The 15182-nt window shown below is 39.5% G+C and overlaps 1 protein-coding gene across 2 annotated transcripts in view; it reads left to right on the forward strand.

The window, feature by feature from the left end:
• LOC136864008 (regulator of nonsense transcripts 2) overlaps window positions 1-15182 on the forward strand; it is a 514509-nt gene that overhangs the window by 261553 nt on the left and 237774 nt on the right. For both annotated transcript variants that reach the window (XM_067140503.2, XM_067140504.2), the window contains exon 11: window positions 13320-13467. In XM_067140503.2, coding sequence (XP_066996604.2) covers window positions 13320-13467 — 148 coding nt within the window. The remainder of the gene's footprint in view (window positions 1-13319; window positions 13468-15182) is intronic.

Here is a 15182-nt window from a genome sequence, read left to right on the forward strand (position 1 = left end):
CCATAATTTAACTCTTACAGTGCCAAGATGCCGATGCATCGGTACTATCATTCTGTACGAAAAATGTCAGGATGCCGATTCGATCGGCACCCTCTTATAAGTGGTGTAGTTGTGCAGTAATTCGCTTGATTGTTCCACAAATCAGGTAGTAAGAAGGTAGAATGTTTGTAATTCCTTCTTATGTCATTAGATGGCACTGACATAGCTTCATTTTGCTAGTTTACTCGTCTATTGTGAGTGTATGGTCTGTGAGCGCTTGACGTCTATGATCCAATATGGCAGCCTCCTTGTTTGATTATGTCCGTGTGTTGTGATTTGTTTTCAATAATTTTATGTTCTAACTGATGCATTTGAGTTATTTATCATAATATATTAAGTTTATTATTATTTCTACAGTAGTTACAGTTACATAGAAATTTATTTAGGTCGTAGTAAAGTTGTAAATAGTACATTTATCACAACAAGGCATGTCGTCACATAGGCCTATTTTGGGAGAAGAAATTGAGGAACTTCTGGGTCGCTTTAAAGATGTAAGCTACTCTAATTTTAGTGAAAGTGATGATTATGATGTTTCTGGGTCTTCAGACAGTGCACCAGAGAATGATGGAGCTGTGCCAATGGCTAATGGGCTTACAACAGTTCCTGCAATGTCACAGAGTGATAATTGAAGTGACAGTGCTAATGAAAATGACAGTGACAGTGAATTAGATGATTTTTGAACAAGTAATGTTGTCCATCCCCACCATTTTTATGAAATCCCAGGCCCAAAACATGTACCTCAACCTGATGCTTAACCCATAGAATATTTCAATCTGTTCTTTACACTTCCATTCCTGACACTATTAGTAACATAGACTAACAGATATGTGTCATAAACTATAAAGAAATTTCAGAATAAATGTTCACGTGCATCAAGGGCCTCCGGCTGGCACAACACTACAGTTCAAGAAATGAAAGGTTTTTTGGTTTGCACACTGAACATGGGACTGAATAAGAAACCTACATTTCCTAGTTACTGGTCAGCTTCATTCTCCCAAAGTTCACCTTGGTTTACGCACATTGTTTGCCAGAAACATATTTCAGCTTCTGTTGAAATTCTTTCATGTTGCAGACAATAGAGGCCTTGCTGCCCCTAATGAAGCAAATTATGACCCCTGTGGAAAATTCCAGCCTGTTGTAGACCATGCCAATCAAGATTCAAGGTACCATTTCTCTCCACATCAGCAACTATCTGTTGATGAAAGTTTGGTGGAGACGAAGAATCACACAACACTCATGCAATACCTGCCAAATAAACACCACCACAGGTGGGGCATATAACTTTGGATGATATGTGATTCAGTAGTGAATTACTGCTTAGGATTTTATGTGTACAAAGGTTCGAATTTTCAAAAAGATAAAGACAATATTGCAAAGCGTGGTTTAGGGTGCAGTGTGGTATTGCACCTGCTCACTATAGATAATTATTTACAGAAAAAAATCAGTCAATCACTACTGATCTGCATTTAGGGCAGTCGCCCAGGTGGCAGATTCCCTATCTGTTGTTTTCCTAGCCTTTTCTTAAATGATCGCAAAGAAATTGGAAAATTATTGAACATTTCCCTTGGTAAGTTATTCCAATCCCTAACTCCCCTTCCTATAAACAAATATTTTCCCCAATTTGTCCTCTTGAATTCCAACTTTATCTTCATATTGTGATCTTTCCTACTTTTAAAGACACCACTCAAACTTATTCGTCTACTGATGTCCTCTCACGCCATCTCTCCACTGACAGCTCAGGCTCGTCTCCTTTCTCCCAAATCTTTCCAGCCCAAACTTTGCAACATTTTTGTAACGCTACTCTTTTGTTGGACATCACCCAGAACAAATCGAGCTGCCTTTCTTTGGATTTTTTCCAGTTCTTGAATCAGGTAATCCTGGTGAGGGTCTTATACACTGGAACCATACTCTAGTTGGGGTCTTACCAGAGACTTATATGCCCTCTCCTTTACATCCTTACTACAATCCCTAAATACCCTCATAACCATGTGCAGAGATCTGTACCCTTTATTAACAATCATATTTATGTGATTACCCCAATGAATGTCTTTTCTTATATTAACACCTGGGTACTTACAATGATCCCCAAAAGGAACTTTCACCCCATCAAGGCAGTAGTTCAAACTGAGAGGACTTTTCCTATTTGTGAAACTCACAACCTGACTTTTAACCGCATTTATCATCATACCATTGCCCACCGTCCATCTCACAACACTATTGAGGTCACCCTGCAGCTGCTCATAATCTTGTAACTTATTTATTACTCTGTACAGAATAACATCATCTGCAAACAGCCTTATCTCTGATTCCACTTCTTTACACATATCATTAATATATATAAGAAAACATAAAGGTCCAATAATACTTCCTTGAGGAATTCCCCTCTTAATTATTACAGGGTCAGATAAAGCTTCGTCTATTCTAATTCTCTGAGTTCTATTTTCTAGAAATATAGCCACCCATTCAGTCACTCTTTTGTCAAGTTCAATTGCACTCATTTTTGCCAGTAGTCTGAATGCATATTTCATGTGTTTGTTGACAATTTCTTTATGTCAGTGCCATTAGTGAAAGATTTGTTTGGGGACATACATAACAGGAACTGTATGACGAAACAGAAAAGAATTGCCTCAGTGTTAGAAACAAAGGTTTGGTGTTGGAAATAGAAAATACTTCAGGTCAGGGCCTGTGTTAGCTATGGGCTGTAGGGAAAAGAAGGATCAGAGGAATCCTGTCCTTCTTCTAACTAGTGAAGCCAGGGCTGCTGATAAAACTTTCACAACTAAACGCCATGGTCAGCAGAAAGAAATTACAAAACCAGAAGTGGTGTGTAATTATAATAAATACATGGGAGGGATTGATACTAGTGATATGATGATGTACACATACCTTGATGAGAGGAAAACTGTAAAATATTAGAAGAAGGTAACTTTCAACATCATTGCAAGGATGGTGTTAAAGAGTTACATCCTATATAAGGAAAATTTTGAAGGAGCCCGACACCCCATGTCAAGACTGGCTTATACAGTGTCAGTCATTGAGACTTTAGGAAGTGAGTGGCTTGAACATAAGCAGTCTGGTGTGGTTTCACCTGGCAGCGTGAGTGATATAAATGGAAGTACCGGTACTTATACTAAAGTGCAAAAACTTCCTGAAAAAAAAAAAAAGGCGTCTAACTTTTGCATGTGTAGTACCAAATCAAAAAGTCCTTGAGCAAGAACAGTGTTTTGCAAATGTAGCCAAGGCATACATCTAGATTGTGATCCAAAACATAAGTGCAGTATGATCACATGAAATTTATCATAAAGTTCTGCTGGAGGATTTTGTAATAAATTAGGCTATTTACATTCTTAATTTTATTATGGATATTAATTGATTTTGTTTGTTCTTCTTATCTCCTGAACTGTTCTCTAGTAACAAATACTGCTACTAGGCACAGTTCTCTCAAATGTTCACGATTACTCTCCCAAAATTCATAAAATATCCAGTAGTTGACAGGTTACACTGTTGGTGTCTTTCTCTCGACATGTTGAATGTTTTTGGAAATTAATTTATAAATTGGAAAGTAGGCCTACTTTAACAATATAAATTGGTATATATGATCCCAGATAAGAGTTAAGATTAAATATCTTCACTTAGTCACTTTGGATTTAGTGTGAAATGTGCTTATTCATTTCAAATTATGTTTTTCCTTTTTTAAATAAAAAATATGTTTTTGTGCACAGTATTCCATGAAATTTTGTTTTTCGAAATGCAAGTCACATGTTTATATTCCTTTGAGAATATCAAGCTCACATACCAAATTTTACCTCCATAGCTTTTAAACTGAGACTTTATTAATAAAAAATTTTATACAGTGATGCAAAATCCATTGAAACATGCTTGGCATTCTGTGCACCTGATGACCTATTATGGGTCGGCATTCAAAGGGTTAATTTTGATTTTCAAAGTCTTTGTAAGTTTCTTCTGATATTCCTCTCCCTGCTCAATATTTCTGACACTCTTGACATTATATTTCTGTTTCTTTCCTCCCCTCTTAAATCTAATCATATCAATTTTTCTCTGTAGTCCTTTATTCTGACTAGATAGATAGTGATCTATAATATCTGTTGCATGTTGCCTGATTATAATCACATGGTCTATTTGATTCATCTTAACCCCTCTGGTGGTATGCAAGTCTCCTTGTTAATGTCATTTTATGGATGCCAAGTACTTTTTACTACCAACTCCTTCCAAATAGCCATTGTCATTATTCCGTGAAAGCTTTCTTTTCCTATTTGTACTTCTATACACATCTTCTCTTCCTATTCTCGTGTAAGGGTCCCCAAGAATCTTTTTCACATCATGTCTTTGGATTTTGTTAACTCTTCCAGTTTCAAGTAAAATTCATCTCTCTCTTCCTCCTTACCTCTTCTGTGGGAGTATATACACAAAACATTGCAATGTTAAAGAATTTTGCTTCTAGTCTCAGACTTTTGCAGAAGACATCCAATCCCATTACTACTTGTATCTCCTCCACTGTACATCACAACATGGTCACCTGATGATATAATTCCTTGTCCTTTTCATTGTATTTCTTGTACTGCTGCAATTTTCACTCCATACTTATGCATTTCTTTCAAGTATTTCAAGTATTGTATGAAAATAAGTGCAGAGAAAAGCAAGACCATGATGATATCAAGAGGAGAAAGGCAAGGGAAAGGCATTGTGAAATTTGGTGGTCAAAGCCTTGAAATTGTGGACAGTTTCAAATATCTAGGGAGTGAATTAATGCAGAATACAAGGCTGTACATGAGGATTAGCAAGAGGGTGCAACACGACAATGCATTCTACTGAGTGTATGAAACCTTGTCTGGAATAAGAAACTACCAAGGAACTGTAAAGAGATAACGTACAAAATGTATTATGCACCCATGTTGACTATGCAGCTGAGACCTGGACAATGACAAGTAGGGAGGGGAATAGAATTCAAACTTTGAAATGAAATGCCTAAGAAATATGGTAGGAAAGACAAGGAAAGAGTGAGAAACAAAGATGTTAGAAAGGAAGATGGAATAAAAAACCTAAATGAGAGAACTGATAGGAATAAACTAAGATGGTTGGACATGTAAAGATGATGGAGGAGAAAAGAATACCAAAACATGTGATGGAGATGAAGTTCGAGGGAAAGAGAGCGAGTGGGAGACTGAGAACAAGGTGGATCAATTCAGTCAAGAGGAATGCAAGAAGAAGAAGCCTGGACTGGAAATAAATGATGGAAGAGGAGTGGTGTGAGGAGTGGAAGGGGGGAAGTGCCATAAATACATTCGTATAGCAGTGCATTAATACCAATATAAATGGTCCGTTATTGGACATTATAAATTTTTCAGCTAACTCATTCCTGGTTGCCAGCATTTCACCCCCATGTGCTAGGCTGGGCTCATCAGTTGGTACATAGCACACCTACCAAGACACATGGCTAGTGCATACAGTAGAGGCCACTGCGTAGGCTACTTGGAGCCACCGGCAGTGCCAATGCACTATGAGAGACTTTGTCTCATTACTAAAAATTGATGCCTGCTTGGCCATCAAATGATATAGATGTTGATTCCCATAGGCAACCTGAAATATTTGTCCCAAATGAGTAAATTTATAATACCAATATAAATGGTCCGTTATTGGACATTATAAATTTTCCACCTAACTCATTCCTGGTTGCCAGCGTTTTGCCCCCGTGTGTTAAGTTGGGCTCATCAGTTGGTACATAGCACACCCACCATTTATATACCGTGGCCTCCATGATATGCACTAGCCATGCGCCTTGGTGGGTGTGCTATGTACCAACTGATGAGCCTAACTTAGCACACAAGGGTGAAACGGTGGCAACCAGGAATGAGTTAGCTGAAAATTTTATAATGTCCAGTAATGGACCATTTATATTGGTGGCAACCAGTATTATAAATTTACTCATTCAGGACAAATATTTCAAGTTCCCTATGGGAATCAACATCTATATTGCAGTGCATTACCGCAGGGCACATAAACAATTACAGGGGTGTTTACTTGTGAAAACCTTTCATTAAATAATTCCCTAGAGACAGAAGTTTTGTCACTACAGTGTAGGCCAGTCCATTCATTTTTATTTCAATTTTGTCTTCAATGGGTCGTGCTCCACGGTACATAAATAACCCAACACAATACTTACTATTTTATCCCCCACTTGTGACGGTGCTTTTACAGCATATATTGGAGTAGTTTTGTATGGCATTTAGTTCCAACTAAACTTTTGTGTATGGATAGTTGCTGGTGAGGAATATAATGATGTCTAAGTAGCCTATTAGCATGATCTACAAGAAGCCGGAATCGATTCCAGGGATCATAGTTTTGGGAGCCAGGAGGAGAAAGCTTACTGTTGTCAATTAAATGAAATTTTTTTTTTAAGAGAACCTGAAACCTATTCATTGAGAAAATTTCCCAAACCAAGGGGTAGTGAAATGGTTTACAGTATTCCAGTACGAAACAATGGTAGGTTTTCTTAACAGTCCCACATTCAGAATGACAGCAATGAACATCCTTATTTCATCAATTGTGGTGCATCTCCAAAATTGGGTGACAGTTCCTTACATGAAAGCAGTTGGTCAGCGTAGCGATTGGTCTCTGTGACTATGAGGTAAAATTGCTATTTATTTGGGGCGTCGACCTAAGAAGATTTTTTTGCCCCTACTTTGCACCATATGTTGTGAACCTGCATGTATTTGGAAATGGCGGAAGTGTTGAGTGTTGAATGTGTGGAAAGGAACATTAAGGACGACGCAAACACAAGTCCCCAGGCCAGGCATATTAATCATTTACAATTTAAAATCGTTGACCCGGCCGGAAATTGAACCCGGGGCCGCCGGGTGACAGGCGGACGCGTTGTCCCCTACACCGCGGGGCCGGACTCTTTCTGAGCTAGTAATTGTCCATATTTCACCTGCATGCAATGCCACACTACAGATAAAAGTCAGTGTTCGAAGTGAGCAAATTTCTCTTCTTAAGAAAGGCCTTCCTTGCTTGTGCTAGCCTGCATTTTACATCCTCCTTACTTCTGCCATTGTTAGTTATTTTACTACCCAAGTAGCAATATTCACCTACTTCCTTTAGGACTTTCTTTCCTAATCTAATATTATCTGCATCACCTGAGTTCGTATGACTGCACTCTATTACTTTTGTTTTGGACTTATTTTTATCTTATGGGGCCAATGACCTCGATGTTAGGCCCCTTTAAACAACAAGCATCATCATCATTTTTATCTTATACTCCTTCCCCAAGACTCTGTCCATACCATTCAGGAATTACTCAGATAAAATAACATCGGCAAATCTGAGGGTTTCGATTTCCTCTCCTTGGATTGTGATGCCCTTTCCAAATTCCTCTTTGATTTCTTTTACTGCCCCTTCTACACAGATAAAAAAAATTAGGGGAACATGTTTTGTAACGTCTGGTATGTGAATGTTAATTTGGTAGATGGGGCTCCAATGGTCGTACAGCGTACCTTGAGACCTTAGCTACTCAGGGTATGTCAAATCGAAGTTATACTCCATCTGTAGGTGTAGCCATGCATTAAACTGTCCGGTGACCCCTCAAAACAAAGTGAATAGCGGTGCGTCCATGTGTCGTTGTGAGGTACACAGACTACTGCGGTCATTTGAACATATTGTACGTAAACCAGCACATCCCATGAGACATCTTAACGAGGTTCAAGTTTTAAGGACTGCCACTTTGATCCAGGAAGGATGGACTTTTCATTGTGTTGCTGTGGATCTCAATGTCTCTCCGTCAGTTATTCAGTGCTTGTGGAATTGCTGCAAGGAGACAGGCCAGTTCACAAGGAGAGTTGGACAAGGTCGTGGACGCATGACAACCCCAAAGGATGACCGATATCTGACCATCTGTGCCTTGCGGCGTCATTCAGCAAGTGCCAGAGAACTGCAACAAGACCTCAGGAGGGTCACTGGAATCACGGTGCCTGACCAGACAGTAAGGAACAGGTTAAGAGAAGTGTCCTTACATCCCAGATGTCCTGTTCGAGTGTCCCGTTTAACGCAGCAACATCGCGCAGCTCGCCTTCTGGTTGCCCGTACCCACGTCAACTGGCAACTTCGCCAATGGAGACCTGTGTTGTTCACAGACGAGTCCAGATTTCCCCTGACACAGCGTGATGAACGTCAACGTGTATGGAGATGCCATGGTGAGCAGTACATGCCAAATGTTGTCCAGGAAGGTGACCGATTTGTACAAGGTTCTGTGATGGTATGGGGTGGCATCAGTATTGATGGCCATACAGATCTTGTCATCGCCCGTGTTAATCTTACCGCTGCGTGGTACATCGAGCAGATACTGATACAGCATGTGTTGGTTGCTGCATACGGTGTTCGCCCTGAATTCGTACTCATGTACGACAATGCCTGGGCTCATGTAGCGCTCATCACTAGAGCGGTCTTGTGAGAACTGAACATTCAAGAGATGAAATGGCCAGCAGTGAGTCCCAACCTTAATCCCATCGAGCATGTGTGGGATAGGCTTGACAGAAGTGTTCGTGGGCATGCTGTTCTACCACAGACTCTCCAAGACCTCATTGAAGAATGGGACCTGATACCGCTATGTGACCTCCGTCGACTTATACGGAGTATGCCACGTAGGTGCCAAGGTGTGATAAATGCTCGTGGAGGACACACACCATACTGAACGAGGGGGTCAAACTGCAGCCTTGTCTACCTTTCTGGATTGCTGCTTCTTTTTCTTAGCCCTCGATTCTTATCACTGCAGTACCTGATCCCGACCACCTTCAGGAATCTTAAATACCTTGGTCCAATCAACATTATCGAATGCCTTTTCTAGATCTACGAACACCGTGTATGTGGGCTTGTCCTTCTTAATTCAGTCCTCTAAGATCAGACGTAAAGTCAGGATTGCTTCACGTGTTCCTAAATTTCTTGTGAAGCCAAACTGATTTTCTCCCATTTCAGTTTCAACTTGTCTTTCCATTCTTCTGTAAATAATACATGTTAGATTTTTCAGGTTTGAGAAACTAAACTAATGGTGCGGTAGTTTTCACACTTGTCAGCACCGGCTTTCTTGGGAATAGGTGAAACAACATTCTGCCGAAAATCGGATGGCACTTCTCCTGTCTCATACATCTTACGCATTAAATGGAATATCCTCCCTTGCCATGGTGGTTTCTCCTAAAGCACTCGGTAATTCAGAGGGAATGTCATCAATTCCAGGGGCCTTGTTCTTGTTTAGGTCTCTCAAAGCTCTGTCGAATTCTGACCTCAAAATTGGGTCTCCCATTTCATCAGCATCAACAGCCCCTCTTGTTTCAGAATTATATCATCTACGTCTTTACCTTGATACAACTATTGGATATGTTGCTGCCATCTTTCTGCCTTGTCTTCTCTCCCTAGAAGTGGTTCTCCATCTGAGCTCTTAATATTCATGCACCTAGTTTTCCTTTCTCCAAAGGCTTCCTTGATTTTCCTGTATGCAGCATCTACCTTTCCTAGGACCATACAACCTTCGGCGTCCTTGCACTTCTCCTTCAGCCATTCTTCCTTTGCTGTCCTGCACTTTATATCCACTTCATTCCTTAATCGCCTGTATTCTTTTCTGCCCTCTTAATTTTTGCATTAATGTATTTTCTTCGTTCGTCAATGAGGTCTTGTATCTCCTGAGTTTTCCATTGATACTTAGTTGAACTTTCCTTTCTTCATATCATCTCTTCAGCAGCCCTATAGACCTCATTCTTCACGACTGTCCATTCTTCCTCTGCTGTTTCCTTCAGCTTTTTCATTTAGTCATTGTGCAACATATTCCTTGAAACAATCCCTCATACTCTTTTCTTTCAACTTGTCCAGATCCCATCTCCTTGGATTCCTTCCTTTCTTCAATTTCTTCAGATTTTGATGGCATTTTATGACCAACAAGTTGTGATCAGAGTCCACGTCTGCTCCTGGGAACGTTTTACAATCCAACACCTGATTTCTGAATCTCTGCCTAATCATAATGAAGTCTATTTGATACCTTCCAGTGTCGCCAGGTCTCATTCATGTTTCCAGCTGTCGTTTGTGGTGTTTGAACCAAGTATTAGCAAGGACTAAATTGTGATTGGTGCAGAATTCAACCAGCCAACTTCCTCTTTCATTTGTTTGTCCCAATCCGAATTCTCCTACTGCATTACGTTCTCTTCCTTGGCCTACCACTGCATTCCAGTCTCCCATCACAATTAAATGCTCGTCACCTTCTACATATTGTATTAAATCTTCTATCTCTTCCAATATTCTTTCGATTTCCTCATCATTCGCTCAACTATCTAGCATATAGACCTGTACTATTGTGGTGGGCATTGGTTTCGTGTCTAGCTTGACAACTATAATCCTTTCACTATGCTGGTCATAGTAACTTACCTGCTGCCCTATTTTCTTATTCATTATTAAATCACCTCTTGCATTTCCCCTGTTTGATTGTGTATTACTAATCCTTTAGTCGCATGACCAAAATTCCTGCTCTTCCTGCCAACGTACTTCACTTATACCAACTACACCTAACTTTAGTCTATCCATCTCCCTTTTCTGATTCTCTACCCTACCACAACGATTCAAACTTCTAACATTCCATGCTCTGACTCGCAAATTGTTAGAATTCATCTTCCTGATTGCCCCCTCTCATTATTCCCCTCCCGGAGATCCGAATGGGGGACTAGTTTACCTCTGAAATATTTTACCTGGGAGGAAGCCATCATCAATACATCATTCATACAGAGAGAGCTGCATGTCCTCTGTAGTTACGGCTGTAGTTTCCCATTGTTTTCAGCCGTGTAGCAGTATCAACACAGCTAAGCCATGTTGACTATCATTACAAGTCCATATCAGTCAATCGTCTAGGCTGCTCCCCTTGCAACTTCTGAAAGGCTGCTACCCCTCTTCCGAAGAACCATTCGTTAGTCTGGTCTCTCGTCAGATACCCATCCAATATGGTTGTACCTGTGGCTCGGCTATCTGGTTCGTTGGGATGCGTAAGCCTCCCCACTGCGGCAAGGTTACATGGTTCGCAGGGGAGGTGAAGTATGATATGGGGGGAAAATCAGACGGAGGGGCATGTTTAGATCCATGAAGTTCCATGAAAGAGACAGGAGGTTGAGGAATGTTGTCAGGTTCATTGGGAGAAATTTCCATAAAATATTCTCCAGGTACATCATCATCATCATCATCATCATCATTGTCATTACTAGTTTAATCTTCCACCATATTCCCAGTAGCTTTAATGCCATTAGAAACAAATACAATTTCTTCTTTAGCTGTGGTGATCCCGGGGGCGTGTCCAATATAATTTCGTCACTACTCTCCGAACTAAATCCATTATCAATATCCAAATAAATCAACCATGTTAACTTTGCATTGTTCCAAAAACTCCATTAACTTATCGTCATCAATACCTGCTGAAAAAAATATCACGTGAAGCACTTGCAATTTTGCTGTCACCAATCCACTCACTACAAGGAGCAATCTCTTACTTACCGGTTAATGGTATTTCTAAACACAGAAAACAACTCTTGTGAAAGCTAGAACACCCTCTTAGAACTACCAAAGCAAGGTCGGACACACAATAACTTGTAGCCCCTTTACTATAGGTTGTCACACAAGTATGCACGTCACTATAGGTTGCCACAAAATTATGTATATCATAGAATTTTAAGCCGGTCGATGTAATCGGCGCTGGCAACTTCTGACTGGATTTTTAAAGGCCGACCTGATCAGCTTTGGCAATTTAAAGGGCAAGTGCTGGCACTACTGTCTGGCTCCAAAAGGGTTAAGCATTGAAGCTTTATATCAATGTAAGAAAAAATTGTACGGTGTAGGATTTGACCATTAATTGGTAGGCTAACGTGTGACTCAATGTGCTGCTCTACAGCTGTGGGTGAGACTTTTAGTAAGAATGCCTTAGATTACGTTACTCCTCCAGTTCACTGTTTCTATTCTTCCCTCAACACTGCATTGAAGTTTTAAGCATTAATTTTGCATTTTGCTAAACTCAGTCACTTGACACATCATCTTAAGAAAGTTACATGTTAGATTGATTTACCATAGATGATTGAAAGCACATCATGTTTTTCGAACAGTGTTTTGTCACTTCGCGGGAATGATAATAGTGTTCAGAATCATTTGCAGGATGTACCTACGGAGCATTAGTATCATATTGGTTGCTGGCATAGAAATATTGATCTCATGAACATCTAACATGTTTGTTGGGCTGCAGAACAAAATATTTGTAGGAGCAGCTGATTCATGTAGTATATGTCAAAAAATAATCTTAGGAGGGCTTGGAAAAATCAAGATGATCTGTATGGGGGAGGGGGAGAAAGATGATAAGACCACCAGTTATACAGATACGGTAAGTGTAGGCAGAAATGGAAGTAGAACCGCCAGTTATAATTTAGGGTATTGTAAGAATGGGGAAAGATTTTGGAATTAAACTCAACATCAGCAAGATGAAGCTAATGAGATTTAGGATGGAAGCAGACACTGTTAATGCATTACTAGAGGGAATGCTGCTGGAAGACGTCAAGTAAGTTCAGTAATTGGGATGTTAGGTGACTTGTAATAAAATCTGTACTGGGGTAGTTAGAAGTAGAATTTCAATGGGAAATACTTTATGGAAAGTAAAAGGATTTGTTGACTGTCAGGAGCATCCCTATTAAATTAAAAAAGGTTTGCCAAGTATTTCATAGGTGTGTCTTATGGCTCTGAAACAAACAATCAAAGAAAGAAAGAAAGAAATAACTTTGAAAACTTTGAAAATTGATTGTGGATAAAGCAAAATAGACAGAATGAAGAATGAGGAGAAGAGAATAACCTGAGGATGATAAAAAAAGAGGGAAACATCTTGGATGGGTCACACACTGCTGAGGAATTGTTTCCTGCAGAGAATCATGGAGGGGAAAATAGAAGGAAAGAGAGGACGGGGAAGGGAAATGGTCTGGAATATTAATAGATATGAAGAAAGGAAGGAGTTACTGTTGAAGGAAGAACGATGCTCTTGCCTAAGAAAAATGGAGGGCAACCTATGGTCTTCATTATTGATCATGTAGGGATATAGTACTGACCTTATCAGGAAGTTTAAATGTAAACAAGACCTGGAGAAGGGAAAGGAGAATGGATGTTGTATCCATGTTACATTGCTTTTAAATTTGTTTTCTATTTGTGTCTATGGGATGATCTCCAATGTGGTCTTTGATCTTAATTGTTTTTGTTATTCTCTTTCACAGAACTTTGTTCAGCGTACCTCGAATACGCTTGGATTTGCTTCCATTCTATGCCAGATTGGTAGCTACTTTGCATCCTGTTATGCCAGATGTTGCAACTGATTTGGCTCAGATGTTAAAACAAGATTTCAAATATCATGTTCGCAAAAAGGTAAGTAACAACGTGTAAAACCTCTATCTTACATATGAATGTAAAAAATGCAGGAGTATGTTATTCTTTCTTCTCTGCCAGATAATACCAACATTTCAGAGACATAACAGACTTGTGATACAGTCTAGATCTTCCTTTCTATTCTCTCTTTAACATAACATTTGGTGTGTCATTATATGAACACTACTGATGTCTACTTGCATTTCTGAAATAGATAAGTTCAAACATGACGTTAAACTCTCTAGCAATTGGGGAAAAAGTTTTTTTTTTGCCGGGCTGAGTGGCTACGACGGTTAAGGCGCTGGCCTTCTGACCCCAACTTGACAGGTTCGATCCTGGCTCAGTCCGGTGGTATTTGAAGGGGCTCAAATACGTCAGCCTCATGTCGGTAGATTTACTGGCACGTAAAAGAACTCCTGCAGGACTAAATTCCGGCACCTGGGCATCTCCGAAAACCTGAAAAGAGTAGTTAGTGGAACGTAAAACAAATAACATTATTATTATGTTTTTCTTTTGTTCTTTGCCAGAAATACTAGCGGGGTGTCTTTACTTCCTTTACTGGGTTATAAAATAGTATAAAATGTTGTAATTTTTTTATACTATGCTACTTTACATTTCTTTATTAGAATGAGCAAATGTGCAAACATCTGCCAAACTTCATAATTATTAAGCTATCAGATGCAAGAATTGTCATTTTATCCAGATTCTTTTCAGCTATGAAGAGATGAACCTATCATCCAAATTCTTGAGCACTGGAGCTGATGATATCAATATTTGGCCCCAAAAAATTCATCATCATCATCATCCTGAACACTATTTTCACTTTTATAGGGAGTTCTGGTTAACCTTCAGCATATTCATAAGTGGCCATGTTTGTTCTTGCTTTTGGAGTTAATGTGATTATTAGTTGTCTGACACTTTGTCCACTTGTGTTTATAAAAGTAGGAAAGATCACAATATGAAGATAAAGTTGGAATTCAAGAGGACAAACTGGGGCAAATATTCATTTATAGGAAAGGGAGTTAGGGATTGGAATAACTTACCAAGGGAGACGTTCAATAAATTTCCAATTTCTTTGAAATCATTTAGGAAAAGGCTAGGAAAGCAACAGATAGGGAATCTGCCACCTGGGCGACTGCCCTAAATGCAGATCAGTATTGATTGATTTTGATTTTTGATTTTGTGTTCGAGTTCTGTTTATCTAAATATGTTCTGAGAAACCTTAGTGATCTGTGAGGAATTTGCTGGGGTTTTGTTCATCCAGGGTAGTGGCTTTCTTCACATTTATCAATTGCCCAAGAAAACATGGGAAAATAGTAAAGTAAGGTCCAAGAAAATATTTTTTGTGGCATGGGTTCATACAGGGTGGGCCATTTTAATCTATCGAAGGAAATATCTCGAAAACCACACATTGGATCAAAAAAATGGGTAATAAAAGTTGGTTGTTTCGGCAGGGGACATCCACTGATACCAAACTCCGCCCTCTACCCGCACCCCTTGGGGGTGGGGGAGGGGGCAGAAGGAAATCTTAATAGGAACCACCATTTTTATTGCAGATTAGGATTCCCCAGAAAAAATTACCCCAATTCGACCTATGATTAAAGTTATTTTGGCTGACAGATGGCACTGTAATCAACAAAAATTAAATTGCTTAAAAAATCATCAAAAAATGGGGATATTTTGAGAAAAACATGTATCAGAAAAGTAAAAATAAA

This window comes from Anabrus simplex, chromosome 2, assembly GCF_040414725.1.
Source record: "Anabrus simplex isolate iqAnaSimp1 chromosome 2, ASM4041472v1, whole genome shotgun sequence".
Lineage (NCBI taxonomy): Eukaryota > Metazoa > Arthropoda > Insecta > Orthoptera > Tettigoniidae > Anabrus > Anabrus simplex.